This window comes from Paroedura picta, chromosome 11, assembly GCF_049243985.1.
Source record: "Paroedura picta isolate Pp20150507F chromosome 11, Ppicta_v3.0, whole genome shotgun sequence".
NCBI classification, from domain to species: domain Eukaryota; kingdom Metazoa; phylum Chordata; class Lepidosauria; order Squamata; family Gekkonidae; genus Paroedura; species Paroedura picta.
In genome coordinates this window covers 14,912,783-14,929,255 of record NC_135379.1, presented here as the reverse complement: position 1 = coordinate 14,929,255, position 16,473 = coordinate 14,912,783, and the positions used below count along the sequence as shown (strand labels likewise).

At 42.8% G+C, this 16,473-nt stretch overlaps 2 protein-coding genes across 7 annotated transcripts; one reads left to right on the top strand and one right to left on the bottom strand.

Annotated features, from left to right (window-relative positions):
• Nucleotides 1–665: 665 nt before the first annotated feature.
• ENKUR (enkurin, TRPC channel interacting protein) lies at nt 666–7,654 on the bottom strand. Of its 2 annotated transcripts, none has more exons than XM_077304413.1 (6): nt 7,512–7,654; nt 6,250–6,344; nt 4,673–4,818; nt 2,111–2,337; nt 1,588–1,734; nt 666–1,159 (listed from the first exon to the last, which is right to left on the bottom strand). In XM_077304413.1, the coding sequence occupies exons 2-6, from the start codon at nt 6,324–6,326 to the stop codon at nt 986–988; spliced, it is 771 nt and encodes a 256-aa protein (XP_077160528.1). In that variant the 5' UTR covers nt 6,327–6,344; nt 7,512–7,654; the 3' UTR covers nt 666–985. The 2 variants fall into 2 exon arrangements, with proteins under 2 accessions (XP_077160528.1, XP_077160527.1); XM_077304412.1 differs by having other exon boundaries at nt 667–1,159; nt 7,191–7,611.
• Nucleotides 7,621–15,496, top strand: THNSL1 (threonine synthase like 1). Of its 5 annotated transcripts, none has more exons than XM_077304408.1 (3): nt 7,666–7,735; nt 8,566–11,114; nt 13,259–15,496. In XM_077304408.1, exon 3 carries the CDS (start codon nt 13,298–13,300, stop codon nt 15,488–15,490), a length of 2,193 nt encoding a protein of 730 aa, XP_077160523.1. In that variant the 5' UTR covers nt 7,666–7,735; nt 8,566–11,114; nt 13,259–13,297; the 3' UTR covers nt 15,491–15,496. The 5 variants fall into 5 exon arrangements, with proteins under 5 accessions (XP_077160522.1, XP_077160523.1, XP_077160525.1 ...); XM_077304410.1 differs by having other exon boundaries at nt 7,721–7,735; nt 11,016–11,114; XM_077304409.1 differs by lacking the exon at nt 7,666–7,735 and having other exon boundaries at nt 7,747–8,690; nt 9,696–11,114.
• Nucleotides 15,497–16,473: the final 977 nt, after the last annotated feature.

Here is a 16,473-nt window from a genome sequence, read left to right as displayed (position 1 = left end):
GCTTCAAAGCCTGTTCCTAAGAACGGGCCCCCTCCTCTGGGCCCTGGCCAGGCAGCTTAAGATGGCATTGGGCCGCAGCTTGCAGCCAGATCAAGTGGGGCAGGCGGCGGCGGCTGACCAGCTTGTTAGCAGGCCAGGGACAGAGCTCATTACCAGGCCCTGCTTAGCAGGCCAAGAGGCCCTCATTAGCGAGCCCTCCATCAGGACCCTTTGCCCAGGGCCCTCTTCCCTTACCAGCTGCTGGCTCCAGGCACTGAGCAAAGAAGCTAGAGTCCAGGGACAGAGGACGGGAGCTGCAGGGGCGGAGCCAATCAGGGTGCAGCCAGGCTGCACCCTGATTGGCCCTATTCCAACTTGGACAGCAGGACACGTCCCACCTCCCAGGCTGTTTCACAAAAATATAGAGGAACCATGGATGGATAAGGATGGTATTGACTTTAACTGTACAAAAGGCACATGTTGTTCCTACTTTGACTTTCCCATGAATTTACATATGAACATGTTTGACCTGCTGCCTCTTTTCACCTCTTGGGAAGAAATGAACAGTGGCATCCTTACCTTTAAATGAATGAATGGATGATTAACTAAAATATACAATGTAGAATAACTACACAGAGAAGGAACTTTTTTCTTTAACTTAAATGTCAACTGCACTTTATTAACTATCCCCCAAATCTTTCCCTCTGCCTTTTTATTCATTCATCTACTCAAATTATTACAGATGTTACATATTATGACATTTGAAACTTTTTACATTATATACCTAATTTAAAACATTAAAAGGGAAAAATAGGTCTCTATTTTTAAAAAGGCACATTATGCGTATTTTACAATCTTGAAAATATGAAACATGGTAAAGTTCTAACAGTTTCTGAAATAGGTTACTTTTCCTATTGTTGAGTAAACAGACGTTTTTCTCTTCTATGGAAAGCATCTTCATTTTCATCTCTGGCCAAAAAAATTAATGTTCTGTAAAAAAATTTCCTTATTTGTTTGCAATGTAAATCACTTTATGTTTCTCTATGGTACTAATGTCATGTTCCAACTGTTTCATCTGCAATTCCAGTCTTTCTTTGTTAAGTTTCTTTGGTAATGTATCAATTTCTACCGAAAGGCTTTGGAATGCCTGATGAACATGTTCCCAGTTCTTCTTAAGTCCCTATATGAATTACAGGAAAGAAACAGTTAATGTGATGGCCATATAAACATGTAGCAACATTCTGCAAAAATAGACATGAGCCCACCCTAGCGACACAAAAAAAGCATTGAAGTAGCATGTCACTGAGTATTTTTTCAAAAAGCAGGGACAAAACATTTGCTATCTGAGGATATTCCATGGAGGCCTACTAATGCACATCTAAAAACAAAGAGAATAATGAGATAGAATCCATCTTTTCAAATTAACGTGCATGCTAATTGCTTAAAATTTCAGCCATATTCCATGGGCTGCTCAGTCCTACATACAACTAATTCAGGAGCTCCATCTAGTGAAAAAATCCACCCATTCTATTCTAATACTTTAAAAATTCCTTTCCTATTTCTGTCTGTCTGTATTCTTGAAGCAACCAATCAAGCCAGCCCACATACATCAAGGAGTTCCTCCCTCTCTTCGTCAGTGAGCCGTTTCATGGCTCTTTCTCTAAGTGTCTTCTTCACATAGGCATCATACGCCTCCTGGGCTCTCTTTGCTTCTTCGTTTCGCCTAATTACATATTCCGGAGTAACACCATAATCCTGCAAAAAAAAAAAAGGTTCACACACATAAAAAATTAACTTCATGTTTAATATAAATGTTGAAATAATTTACTTTTCTTAAGACAGTTCAGAGTCTTTCCAAGGCCCCCCCACTCCCTTACCAAACTGCAAGGGTCACATCTATTGGAAAACCTATCTGGCTGTAGTCTAAGTGAATGTCTGCATGAACATGTCTCTGATTTGACAAAAATTTCATTGACATTTTGCACAGAGGAACCCTTCTTCTTCTTCATGCAGCTCACCATAACTTCTTAAATATACAATCAAGATGTTAAGTTCAAAGGGTTATTGATCATGTCTCAGGTCAAAAATCTTCCTCAGCTCTATGAATTTAACAACCATTTGCAAAACGTACCTTTTTTTTCAAGTATCTTGGAACAAGTCCTGAAGTTTCAAGGAGAAACTTGTCTCCTTGGTACTTGTCGACACAAAGTGGTACCGGCTTCTTAGGCACTCCCATGATAACATTTGCAGCATTTGTGTTTATGAAATTCTTATGACTCTGAATACCCATAATGGGATGATCTGTTCTGTGAGGAACACTTAATTGTACGGTTTTCTTTCCCGCTTGATCTCTTTTCCCTGTTTTTGGATAAACAGCAATACACTTGCAGTAAGTACATATTTTTCCAGTATCCCAGGTATCTTTTTTTGTTAAAGCAGAAAAATGAAACATTTATAGCACTTTTTCTCAACAAGCTTTACCCAGCCTCTATTCAGAATTTGACTTATTAATGTAGAACATTAACATGCCACTTCTTCAGAAACCTGCTTGGGGTGGCTTACAAGATATAATCATGATGTTCTTAAAATTAACGAAATGCAGTCAATAAGAATTATAAAAGCATATTAGAAACCTAGAGTATATTAGCATCCAAGTTGATTCTCATAATAGTCCTCAGGCTAGAAGCAAACTGTAAAGCAATTAGATTAAACCCTTTATTTACAAGCCTGGGTTATAATCTTTTGACCTGGATTGTAAATGAGGAGATGAGTTAGGTAAGCCTCTGGTGGGGGGGGGGGGGGTAGAGGTGCCATCATTGAAAAAACCCTCTCTGGTCACCACTGGCTGCAAGAGGATCTCAACATGGACTGGGAGGAGTACTGTGGAAGCAAAATGCAGGAGGCCACAAAGGTAAGAACCAACAATCTGAATTGTGCCCGGAAACAGGCAGACAGTTCAGATAATTCACACCTAACCTACGAAAATGGTCCTTCAGGGAGAATGGAACCCCCTGCAGGAAGGCTGACTCCTCAAGTAACTTCTCTACCGATCAACAGGTCTTCAGTCCAGTCTGGTCTGAGCTTCAGGTTATTGGCTCTCAGACACCAAATATTACCTCCATCAGGCTCATGATATGTTCCAGCCTGCTAGTTATCATTGCCCTCTTTTTCCTCCGCTGCCCCTTTGGCATGGAACAACATGCTTACTTATGACACTATGGCCTCATATAGGACATGATTATTGGAAGCAACAGGTGTAACCAGTGATGGGCCACAAGAGACAGCTAATAGCCTCAGATCAGAAAGTGACCCTGTCCTGTCCAAAAACAGGGTTGAACCGTGTTGCTGTGAACTAGGTCAGGAACATATAAACAATATTTGTGCAGGCCAAAAGGCAAACTTATGGATCTCGCAATAATTGAGGGAGTTTGGCAAGCTCCATGATGTACGTGATTTGACAGCATAAGAAAAAAAATATCCTGCAGGGGGTATGAGGAGATATGTTTTTAGCACAGTTATATTAAGAATGTCCTGATAATTTTCAAATAGCTTCCTTCTGTGTCCTGATTGGCCCTTTGGAGGATTCCCGCTCCTGAGTACACTTCCTCCCTGTTGTCTCCAGAATAGGAGCTGAACAGATTGACCAATGGTAGGCAAAAGTTAGAACCGTTAGTTAGATCTCTCGCTCCTTTCCATGAGTTGTTTCTCTTCTGAATAAAACTAGTTCACTATTTTAAGCATCCTCATACACCACGCTCATGCATATTTAAACTCTGCCAACAACAATAACACAATACCCTCTCTTGGACCTCTCAGTAGCTTTCGATACCATCTGTCAGGGTATACTTCTGCCTTTCAGGGTTAATTCTGGGAAGGACTGTTTTGCAGGGGTTCCAGTCTTACCTGGAAGGCAGGTTTCAAAAGGTGGGACCAGGTGACTGCTGCTTGGCCACTGGGGTCCTGTGAGGTTCTACCTGGTATCCAATACTTTTCAATATGTCCATGAAACTGCTGGACAAGTTTATCCACAGATTTGGGCTGCGTTGTCAACCAGGTGACACTGAGCTCCACCTCACACTTTTAGCTGATCCCAGAAATCCTACACTACAGTCAGGAAGCTGTTTTGGGGTAGGGGTTGCAGGGTAATAAACTAACCTTAACTGTGATGAAATAGAAAGGTTACTGGTGGGCAAAAGGTCTGACCCAGGATTTAAGGTGTTCCATGTTCCAGATGGGGCTCATTCCCCTTGCAGGAATAGGTTGGTAGCTTAGAGATGATCCTGGACCTTTGGCCTACTGTTGCACAATCACGTGGCAGCTGTGGCTGAAAGCCCTGCCCAGCTTTGATTGGCTAGCCAGCTGCATCCTTTCCTGGGCTGAAAATTCCAATTATGATGCTATGATTACTCCAATTATGATCCTACTGATAGTGTTCCTATGTTATTTTTCTTGTTTTAATTACTTTGAACACATATTGGTAAAATGGCACACACACCGTCTAAGTCAGGGGTAGTCAAACTGCGGCCCTCCAGATGTCCATGGACTACAATTCGCTGCATTCGCTGGCAGGGGCTCATGGGAATTGTAGTCCATGGACATCTGGAGGGCCGCAGTTTGACTACCCCTGGTCTAAGTAAACAAATAATACCAACTTGAAATAAAAATGCCTTCGGATATTACGTTCAAAACATACTCTTTGGTAGTTTTGGTTCCCTTGAATGTTTCTGAAGGAAGTCTTTTGGAGAAGGTACATTGACTTTTGCTGGTCCAATGGTCTTCCACTGAGATTTGCTCTGTTCTATTGTATGTTTCACATATGGATTCAGTTTTGATACGTATCTTTAATGAAAAGAAGATATTGCAATAATAAAAAGTCAAACTATTTTTTTCTATGAATTTATTGTGTATGTGATCTAAAATTCAAGAGATCTAAAATTAAGAACACAAGAAAAGCCCTGTTGAATCAGACTGATGGTCCATCTCATCTAGCACCCTGTCACACACAGTGGCCAACAAGGCATGAGTCTGATGCCTTCCCACAACATAAAACAGTAGAATACTCAGGGGAATAAAAAGGTGATATTTGGGTGAACAATGCTACTCTATACTAACTTATGCTTGAAAAACACTATTATATATTTGACTAATGTTCAGTCAGTTTGAGAACTTGTGAGGCAAAACACTCCTGATTCCTCCCCTCAAGGGGTCATGTGTGTAGTAACTAATCAGTTCCATCTTGTAGGTGTTAGTAATTGGACCTCTCAGTCTACAGGCCTCAGACCAAAATGCAGAATTTGCTTTACTTGAGCATGGTAGAGGTAGAGTCAAGAGAGGTACCGTATTTGCCGGCGTATAATACGACTGGGCGTATAAGACGACCCCCCAACATTTCCACTCAAAATATAGAGTTTGTTACATTACATTACAGTACTATGGGCCAGTATGGGCAGCTCCGTCTATCCCAACTGAAGTGCACCTGGCGTATAGGATGACCCCCCCCCCACTTGGAGGCATGTTTTTCAGGGGGGAAAAGTAGTCTTATACGCCAGCAAATACTGTAATTATCTAGAGGGTTCTAGCCAGAAACCTTACAGGTGGCCTAAGAATTTAGAGAGAAAGGCAGGCTTGGATTATGATGGTTTAAAGCCTCAATTATGATTGCTAACGGACAGTACCATAGAACACACTTGAGCTAAGGCCTGGGATTTCATGACTGTAAGACTGTGTCATCCAATGCAACCTCTCATTGTTTTAGACAGTTCAGCTAGCATTTCTTATGTTCTCAGCTGCTTGCTAAGCAGCTAAGAGTGGAACCATTTTTTTAGGATTGCACTATACTGCATGCAGGGCTGGCAGCCATCCTTTTTTACTTTGTTCTCCTGACACACAAAAGAAACCAGCAGTAAAATTTGAGATGCTCCTTAACATTCTCTGTAACGGATCCAGCATCCAGATAGTTCTCGTAAATTAGCAATCCGAGTTCCTTAGCCAGAAAAACTAGAGTCTTATAACACTTTTAATTCTCACAAGTGAAATAAAACCTGATCAGCCTTTAAGGTGCTGCCAGTTTATTTTACCCAAAGAAGCCTGTTTTTCCTGATGAACGCCACTGATACCTCCCATCTTTTCAATTGCTGTTGTGTGACAAGAGATTCTAAATTCCTTTTCTGTCAACATGACAGGATAATTTGTAATGAAGTGTGCATCTCTCAACGACAAATACAAAGCTTCATCAAAATGGCCCCTAAGGGAAATGTTGTATCCCCCTACCTAGGTGGCTTGAAAGGCTTGCATGGAACCGGCGGTATTAGATTGTAAATGCTCTCCTCGACCAGCAAGGCAGACATCTTTCCAACAGCAACGTCCTGCAGGCAATTGAATCAAAAATGGCACAGATGATTAAATTCCTTCCCTTCAGATTCTCACTCACATGCTTCCTTCCCTTAAAAAGTAACCTTTGTTCTAGCTGCACTATCCCAGATCACTTTGTCAGTTTGACTCACAACAGCTGGAACAAACCATGTTAGTCTTGTGAGTCTTCTGGTTGAATTCTTTTTAAAAGAATTGCCCTCCCTCGTGGCTCAGGGCAGTTTACCACATAAACTCATGGTTCAATAGTTTAATCCCATTTTTGGTACATCTATAACAAACAATTCATTTAACTTAAAATTTGAATCCAACAGCACCTTTAAGACCAACAAAAAGTTATTCAAGGCGTGAGCTTCTGAGCACATGCACTCTTCCTCAGACAATGGAACAAGGACCATAAGAGCACAGGCATAAGGCAAAAGTAAACTAGTAGCAAGTAAGTGAACTGTGTCATAACATCCAAATTACACAGTATGATGATAATTCTTTGCTTTAAAAGGCAACCAGTCTTTTAGAGAAATCATGTCTTAGTAATTAATGGCAGACACTTTCCCAGTTTGAAAAGAAATAATTAAAGGACACTAGCTGCTTGCCCCATCCGTCTCCACCCAACCCGGGAAGCATCCCCACAAAATAAATACCTTTTTGGTCTTAAAGGTGACATTAGACTCAAATTTTGTTGTGCTCCTTCAGCCCAACGTGGCTGCCCACCTGAATCTATCACCTCCCTCAGCCTCGGGGAGAGGAAGACGATTGTAAGCCACTTTGAGACTCCTTCGGGTAAAGCGGTATATAAGAACCAACTCTTCTTCTAATCTAACCTGTATATTATACACGCTTACCTTGCTGTTCCAAACTAGCGCGTCTCCCCTCTGAAATTAACACTAGTCCTTTCTGTCCCTCCCCGTTTCTTTCCTCTTTTTTATTAACAACGAACGAAGCAGGTTTGTTTGGCCACACGCTGGATGTAGAGGGGGGTTCTCCAGTGGAAACGCCCTCCTTGAATGGAGTCCAGAACCAGGTACAAGACCGTTCCGACAATCTCCTGGACACGTGTCTCCACAGAAACCCCGTGTGAATCTCCCCCCAATTCTCCAGCCAGGTCCGCTGCTCGGCTCTCTCTCCGCTCTCCTCCGAACCTTCCCGCAACGACGACGGCTTACAATGAATGGCAACCGCGCCTACTGTTTGGTTGCCCCGGGAGACCACTGCTTGGCAACATCCGCAGGTGTGGAAGCGAAACGCGGCTTTGTGGCGTCACTTCCGGAGCAAGGAAAACAATGAAGGTGGCGAGGGGGGGGAAGGGAAAGAACGACGCGCAGGCGCAGCAACCCCCTACAGCCCGCTAGAAGAGAGCGAGAGGCGGGGAACGCGCATGCGTGAGTGGGTAAGGCTGGTTAGTAAGTCGATGGTGGAGTAATGGCGGGGCTGTGTCTGTGGGAGGCGAGGGCTCGCTGGGGTGGGGGAGGCGTATCCTCTCGCCTGCCTCCGCTCCTTTACCGGGTCCCTGGCGTTGCTCTCATTTGAGAGGAGTGGGTTGGCCGCCTTTGCTAATCTTTATTCCAGAGGAGCAGTGTGGAGTCTGTTGTAGCAAGACCAAAATGGAGGGCGCTGAGATCCTTTGGAGCACCTTTTATTTATTTAATTATATTTGTATAACGCTCTCCCTTAAGGCTCTTTTGACTGTGGAGGAGCCCCTGAAACAAATCTTCAAGCTGCAAGGCCCCCTGGAAGTGATGTCAGCAGGCCACACCTCTGTCTTGTCCCCTGAAAGTGACATCACCACCTGCTCCCTTTACTCTCCTTTTGCTTCTCCCACACCTTTACTACGACTACAGCAGCTGCAACTCATGCAGCTTTCCTTATCCAAAGCTGCAAGGTTTGGCCTTTCAAACACAATGCTGTCTCTTTTTGCTACATCCTAATTTTAAGGGAATCAGCATTGCATTGTTAAATGTATGTGCCTAGTTCGGGCTGTCATGTTCTGTTATGACTATGTTATACCAACTTGTGTTATGATTGTTATTGCATTGTTATAATATTCCATGTAAGCATTCTGCAACATTCAGTGTAAATTGCCCAGAGCCATAGGGAAGGGCTGTATATAAATAAATAAATAAACAGAATAGAACTCCAGAAATCCCACAGCTAAAAATTCATCTGACAAGCCAACACAAGATCACCATTCCTTCCACCCTGGTCTCATTCCTTTCGCAGCTCTGAAATGTCCTCTGGTTTGAAACTCTGGTTTTGAATTTTGAACATATCTGGAGACCTGGGAATCTGAAATCTTGCCATGGGCAGGCCCATTTCTTGGCTATCGTGTTCCATTTTGAATTGAGGTCAGAATTTCTAAGCTGTATGGCTCCTGTTCTCCCATTTAACTCTTGCATCATGGAAGTGTTTTATGTATTTTATTATGCCACTTCCATGTTTGCATTTTAAGTTCTAGTTTGCATGCTGCTGTTAAATAACGAAGATTAGTTTTGAAGCAAATTGATAACCATAAATGTTAGTAGCACATGAACATGTCAGCAGCTCAGAGGTAGAGCATCTGATTTGCAGAAAATTCAATCCCCAGCATCTCCAGTTAAAAGGATCAGACAGGTGATGTGAAAGTTCACTCCCTGAGGCTCTGGAGAGCTGCTGCCAGTCAGGGTAGATAATACTGACCTTGATAGACAAAGGGTCTCACTCAGTATGGCAGCCTCATGTGTACATGTATGTGTGTAGCAGTATGACACAGAATAGCAATTCTCTTATCAGGAAGGCAGGAGTCAAGTATGTCATAGTTGAGGGCAAACTGGACAGGTTTGGTGACTCTTGAAACAAAAACTGATAAAATATCCATTGTAAAAATAATATGGCATGCATTAGTGGATTGCCTGTGGCTTAAAGGTAAAGGTATCCCCTGTGCAAGCACTGGGTCATGTCTAACCCTTGGGGTGATGCCCTCTAGCGTTTTCATGACAGACTCAAAACGGGGTGGTTTGCCAGTGCCTTCCCCAGTCATTACCGTTTACCCTTAGCTGGGGGAATTACTTGATCAGTTGCAGCAGTGCCTTTGTGGGAGTCTTATCTACTGGAATGTGTGTCACGTGTTCTCCTAGATTGGTATGGGAGTGTGGGGCTAGACTAATGAAATATGTGGCTTTTAGAAAAACCATTTTCTGCAAAGTTATTTAATTCATTTGGTAAGTATATATGCTGCATCTCCAGGGAAGTTCTCTTAGATTGCACTGACATGATTCCGCTTTGAGTTAGCAGTAGTATATGCACTGTGGCATTTATATTGTGCCTTCTGACCTGATTGCTGGTATCATGGGTCATCTGTCACCTCTCCACAGAGTCTAAACCTAGGTTTTTGAAGTGAAAACTGGGATTTGCTACAGACATACAAGCTGCCCCTTGAGAAATAATAGCTCTGCAGCCCATAGCTCAGGTCAGTTATTTGTACCTGGGTAATCATTGTGACCTAATATTTTTATTTATATTTGAGCTTATAAATAACATTTTGGCTTGTAAAAGGAAGCAATTTTAAATACATAAACCACACTTAACCCTCATACAAAGTAAAATAACACTGTTAAGCAGACTACATTGATGCAAACTTTAAAAGCTTAAATGAAAAGCATAGTACAAATGACTAGTAATAATCAGTTGCTCAGCAGCAAATGGCATTCAGAGTAACAAGATGTTAACTTATTGATCAGCTACAACCCTTGGTTGCCATGATGCACACAGACACCTTTCCTGGATGTAGCAAGTGTTTTTAAGAAAGTGGGAGGAGCCAAGGCATTCTGATTGGCTGTTGGGAATTATGCAGACTTTTTAAAAAGGTCCATCTCCAACAGAACACAAGGATTATCGCTGCATTACTGTGTGTGTGCAAGAATGGAGTACTCAAAATCCGGGGGCAGAATTTATTGGAGTTTTTAGATGAAGCTTTACTAAAATTAATACTTCTGGAGAAGCATGCATGTATGCCCTTTCTAATGGGTTATCTATTCAGATCTTGCTTCAGTTTGTCGAGCCGGACTTATGCCCTGCACAAAAATTAAGAGTGGTGCCAATGGATTTATGCTGTCTCAAAATACTTCAGCAACTGAAAACCATCTGCTAAAAACTGCCCTCCCCCCTCCCCTACGTGTATTTTTGAAAGGGAATTTTACCTACAAGGCTCTAATGCTAAATAAGTGCTGGTTGCTTTAAAACCTATCTTTCTGCTTATGTTCTTCTAATTGAATTGTGTGGCCTACTATGTAAACAATTGGGAATATTCTCACCCCACTATTATCATCAATATCCCTTGAATTGTGGCCTTAAGTGATGTTGCAGAACTCGGCAGGGGCCCTCTTCTTGAATGGCAGCCTTGATCTTCTTAACACATAACTAGTGATTTACAAATGGTTGAAGGTTTCCACCAAGGCAATTTGCAGCCCATTAAACCACCGACAGCTTTCTCTCAAAAATAGTTTTCTTTTACTTGCCTGAGCTTAGTAGATAAGATTTGTATTATTATGTCGCTTCAGAGCAAAATATTTTGAATTTTGAAAAGCAGAGGGTTCACAAAAGGCTTTCCCGGTCTTCTGTTGCCTAATTGTGTGCTCTGGGTGTTGTTTACATTTCATGTTGATGCTGCTGTTGACTTCCCTGAGCAAACAAAGTGAATCCACTCTTGGCAACGTGTATTAATCGGTGCTGCTGAGCACTTTTTACCCCGGTGCTTTTTCACCGGTTCCCTCTGGAGATCAGTCTCTTGGACGGTATTTGCTTCATTCTCTTCTTCTTTCTCTTTTATTTCATTCCGTTTACATTGGGGGGAGGGGGGGTGACATGCAGATGTGGTTCCTAGACAAGAGCTCTTCACAGATATTGCTTGTTTTTTGTTATGTCTACCCAAATAATAACTGGGCACTCTTGATCCACTGTCGTAACTGTAAGTTGTTCCTTAGTTGTTAATTGGAATACAGTTGTCGTGTGTTTGTGTGTTTTTAAAGGAAGAATGTATATCTGGAGGCTTGATGCAGATTGTATATGAAAATCTCTGCTGTACAATGCTATCCTTTTGATGTTGCAGTGGAAATGAATTGCACCCTTGGTTTCTTTTAAATAATGTGCTATGGTTCAGCTCCAGTTCTGCTGAAGTCAGTGGCCATGTTTCCCTGTTTCCCTGTCATTCACTTTAATTTTAAGGTATGCAACTATATATGCACACAGATCTGTGGGGGAAGGGGTACAATAAATAATTACATAAAACTCATAATATACCAAATAATGATAGAAATAAGTATAGTCTAAATAAATTATACATATATATATATATCTCCTCAGTGGCTCATATGTGTGTATTTAGAAATCACTGAGGATTTTAAAAACTTATCTATTGCTGGTTTAGAACAGATCCTATCCTGCTCTGTTGTGGCCATTAGCCACGATAACAGATGTCCTGTAAGTAAAGGTAAAGGTAAAGGTATCCCCTGTGCAAGCACCGAGTCATGTCTGACCCTTGGGGTGACGCCCTCTAGCGTTTTCTTGGCAGACTCAATACGGGGTGGTTTGCCAGTGCCTTCCCCAGTCATCACCGTTTACCCCCCAGCAAGCTGGGTACTCATTTTACCGACCTCGGAAGGATGGAAGGCTGAGTCAACCTTGAGCCGGCTGCTGGGATTGAACTCCCAACCTCATGGGCAGACAGATTCAGACAGCATATCGCTGCCTTACCACTCTGCGCCACAAAAGGCTCTTTACAGATGTCCTGTACAAAACAATTAAGTTTTACTTTGCAAAGTGTTATCATATGTATACAAAACCAGAAATGAATTGTTGGCTGTACAGCTACTTTTGAGACTAGAAATGTTCCAACAGGTACACACTTCAGAGATGAGATGCTAGTTTCTGTGCAAAGATAGTTGAAGTCAAAATTCTATAGAATTCTGATCTAGTATTGAAAATGATCTAACCTAATATGTTATAAAAGATGTGAGATCTTGTTTTTAAAAAATTGCTTACCTGATGGAGGTAAAGAACAATCAGAAACATAGATGTAATTTCAAGGGTCATCTAGGAAATTCAGAACTCTTCCCCCGTCCCCGGGGTGACCAGGGGAAGGTAAAAACCCCTGGGATCCTTGACTAATCTGGCTTGGAGGAATATTCCTTCCTGACCCTAGAATGGCAATCAGCATTAGCTCAGACATGTAAGAAAGGGTGACGGGATGCAAGCACTGACTCATCCCTTACCTGTCCTCCCTCGTTAAGTTTCTACATTGTTGTTGTTGTTAGGTGTGAAGTCGTGTCCGACCCATCGCGAACCCATGGACAATGATCCTCCAGGCCTTCCTGTCCTCTACCATTCCTCGGAGTCCATTTAAGCTCACACCAACTTAAGTCCATTTAAGTTCGCACTGGAGTCCATTTAAGTTTCTACATAGGCATGTTAAATGACTTTATTATTATTATTATTATTATTATTATTCGATTTATTTCCCGCCACTCCCTACAGGCTCGTGGTGGGTAACAATAGTCTTAAAATCCCTCATTAAAACCCCCGTTAAAAGACTATAAAAATACCCAACATGGCGGAAAATACCACTCTCCCCTACCCGAACAAGGTCATTGGGGGATGGAGGGTGATGATGACTACTTCAAACCCCCCAGGGGGGCAATGTTTTTCCTTGCCAGTCCCAGCCTCAACCATAGACCTGGCAGAAGAGCTCCATTTTACAGACCCTGCGGAACGCTGACAGCTCCTGCAGAGCCCGCAGCTCACCCGGGAGCTCATTCCACCAGGTGGGGGCCAGGACAGAGAAAGCCCTGGCCCTGGTTGAGGCTAGGCGCGCTTCTCTTAGCTTAACTAAAGCTTAACTTTGTTCCATGCTAACTGGCTTTTCCCCCTCCTCTCTTCAAAGCTTTTCAATATCTAGTGCAATTGGCTAGAAGCAACAAAGATGTTTCACGCAGCATGGAATCAGTACCTGAACCGAATGAGGCACACCGCTGCATCTGACTTAAAGTTGTTTTTTTCAAGAACCTTTGCCCTTTCATGGAAGTCAATCCGCACTCTCATTGGAGACAAGAATATCGTTCTAATGGGACCTCCTGGAGCTGGGAAAACAACGGTAGGCAAAATTGTAGGGCAGAAACTAGACTGCTGTTTCATAGATGTAGATGATGATGTCCTTGAAAAAACGTGGAACATGCCTGTGTCAGAGAAACTGAAGGATGTTGGTAAGGAGCAATTTTTAGAAGAGGAAGGAAAAGCCCTATTAAGCCTTTCAGCATCAGGAAGTGTCATTTCCCTTACCGGGTCTAACCCAATGCATGTTGCCAGTATGCAGCATGTGAAGAAGAATGGGATTGTAGTATATCTAGATGTACCTACTCAAAGCATAATGGAGCGACTGGAATTAATGAAAGTTGACCGTATTGTGGGCCAGGGTCCCAGCACCTCATTGAAAGACCTACTTCAGTTTAGGAAGCAGTTTTACAACAAGTGGTATGATGTCCGTGTTGTTTGTGAAAATGGGATTACAGCCACAGCTGTGGCAGAAAAAGTGCTTCATGCAGTTGAGCGGTATCAGGACTCAGAATCCGAAGGCTTGATTTCAACCAGAGGTCTAAAGTGTGAGCAGAAGCCCTCCATTAAATTCTTCAGCGATGCTGTGGTTGAAGGCTTAGCCCCTGATGGTGGACTTTTTGTTCCTTTGATGGGACTTCCAAAATTCACTGCTGGAGAATGGCAGTGTTTATTAGGGGCAACCTATGCGGAAAGAGCTCAGCTTATATTGGAAAGATGCATACATCCTGCTGATATCCCTGTTCCTGAGTTGTGGGCCATTGTTGAGGCTGCCTATGGACAAAACTTCACATGTTCTAAAATTGCCCCAGTTAGACATCTAACCAGCAATCAGTTTCTACTGGAGCTCTTTCATGGACCAACGGCTTCATTTAAAGATTTGGCGCTACAATTAATGCCTCGATTGTTTGCATACTGTATTCCCAAAAGCTGCAATTATTTGATCATGGTAGCTACTTCTGGTGACACAGGAAGTGCAGTTCTAGATGGTTTTAACAGGCTTACAGAGACAGACAAGCAAAGAATTGCAGTGATCACCTTCTTTCCCGAAAATGGAGTCAGCCCAATACAGAAAATACAGATGATTGGCTGCCAGGGTAAAAATACAACAGTCGTCGGGGTCCAATCGGATTTTGATTTTTGCCAGTCGGCCATCAAAAAAATGTTTTCCAATTCAGATTATACTGGTTTTCTCACCGCAGAATATGGAACGGCGTTAAGTGCAGCAAATTCTATAAACTGGGCGCGGCTTCTTCCACAGGTGGTTTATCATGCTTCAGCTTACCTTGATCTCGTTGATCAAAACGTTATTACTTTTGGCTGTCCTGTAGACGTCTGTATCCCGACAGGGAATTTTGGCAACATACTAGCAGCTGTGTATGCAAAAAGAATGGGCATTCCTATAAGAAAGTGCATATGTGCTTCCAATCAGAACAACGTATTGACTGATTTCATAAGGACAGGGCTGTATGACCTAAGGGGAAGGAAGCTAATGCAAAGTTCATCACCAGCAATAGATATCTTGAAGTCTTCCAACCTCGAGCGACATTTGCACCTGATGGCTAATGGCGACGGGCCAGCGGTGGCACAGCTCTTTAGCGATCTGGAAAACCAGCACTACTTCCAGCTGCAGAAGGAGTTCCTTGAAAAGCTTCAGCAAGACTTGGTGGCTGATTGGTGCTCTGAGAAGGACTGCCTGGATGCAATCCACTCTGTGTACAATTCCACGGGGTACATCTTGGACCCGCACACAGCTGTTGCAAAAGTAGTTGCCGATCGAGTGCAAGATAAAACCTGCCCAGTTATCATTTCATCTACGGCTCATTATTCCAAATTCGCACCTGCTATCCTCCAGGCACTGAGAATGGAAGAAATCAAACAGACTCCATTAGGCCAGCTTCACTTGTTAAACTCCTACAAACCTTTGCCACCGGTCCACAGGGGCTTGTTAGAGACAGTGGAAAAGAATAAGCAACCGAGCCACCCGGTCTGTGCTGCTGACATGAATGTCCTCATGGAACATGTCGAAGCCTTAATACAAAAACAATTCATGAAGGTCTTCTGAGGCTCAGTCAGTCTCAGTTATATAATTCAATTTTGAATACTGTTTCCCTTTAACAAAAAGCATGCACTGATAAATGTTTGGTAACCGTGTGTAACGTTTAGTGACGGTATTGCCTGAACCATTTTTGTGAGAAAATGTTGAATATGGACCTAAAAATAGCCCCGCTGGATTGGACCAATAGTCCATCTAGTCCAACATCCTGTCTCACACAGTGGTCAACCAGTTCCACCAACAGGGCATAGAGGTCACGGCCTTGCCCTGATGTTGCCTCCTGGCTCTGGGATTCAAACGTTCAGTGAAGGGGTAGTCAAACTGCGGCCCTCCAAATGTCCATGGACTACAATTCCCATGAGCCCCTGCCATTCGCGGGCAGGGGCATATGGGAATTGTAGTCCATGGACATCTGGAGGGCCACAGTTTGACTACCCCTGGTTTAGTGCTTCTGAATGTGGTGGTGCCGCTCAGTCCCCGTGGCTAGTAGCCACTGACAGACTTGTCCTCCGGGAATCGATCTAATTCTGGTTTAAAGCTGTTTATTCCTGTGGCCATCACTATGTCCTCTGTTTATGCAACCAAAAAAACGCAAAGCAAGTGAAAGGCAATGACTGTAGAGAGCAAATATGGCCTCTGTATAATAATTATATATAAAATATGACCTATTGTATAATTTTCAGAAAGTCTCCCTCCTTCCAACTCACCTTCCATCTGCGAAACTGGAGTAACAGTGGCCTAATTCACAGGGATCTCTGCAATAGCCAACTTAAGAAAGTGGCAGGACACTTGACTAGATAGCAGTAGCAATGTAAGTGGTGCAAATGGAGGAAAGTTAAGTGGGTGGCCATGTTGGTCTGAAGAACAGAACAATGTTTGAGGCCGGGGAACATGTATGCAAGGTATGTAAAGGTGTGTTCGGCTCAGAGGCATAACGACTGCATGATTCAGCTGTAGAAACCAAAGTTGAAGATAAGCGGTCAAACTAAAGA

Coding starts and splice junctions, on each gene's coding strand:
- ENKUR (XM_077304413.1), bottom strand. CDS start 6,326: ATGTCTGCCTTGCTGGTCGAGGAGAGCATTTACAATCTAATACCGCCG. Junction 2,338..4,672: donor GGAACCAAAACTACCAAAGA/GTATGTTTTGAA, acceptor ATCCAAAAACAG/GGAAAAGAGATCAAGCGGGA. Junction 1,160..1,587: donor AGAGGGAGGAACTCCTTGAT/GTATGTGGGCTG, acceptor TAATTCATATAG/GGACTTAAGAAGAACTGGGA.
- THNSL1 (XM_077304407.1), top strand. CDS start 13,298: ATGTTTCACGCAGCATGGAATCAGTACCTGAACCGAATGAGGCACACC.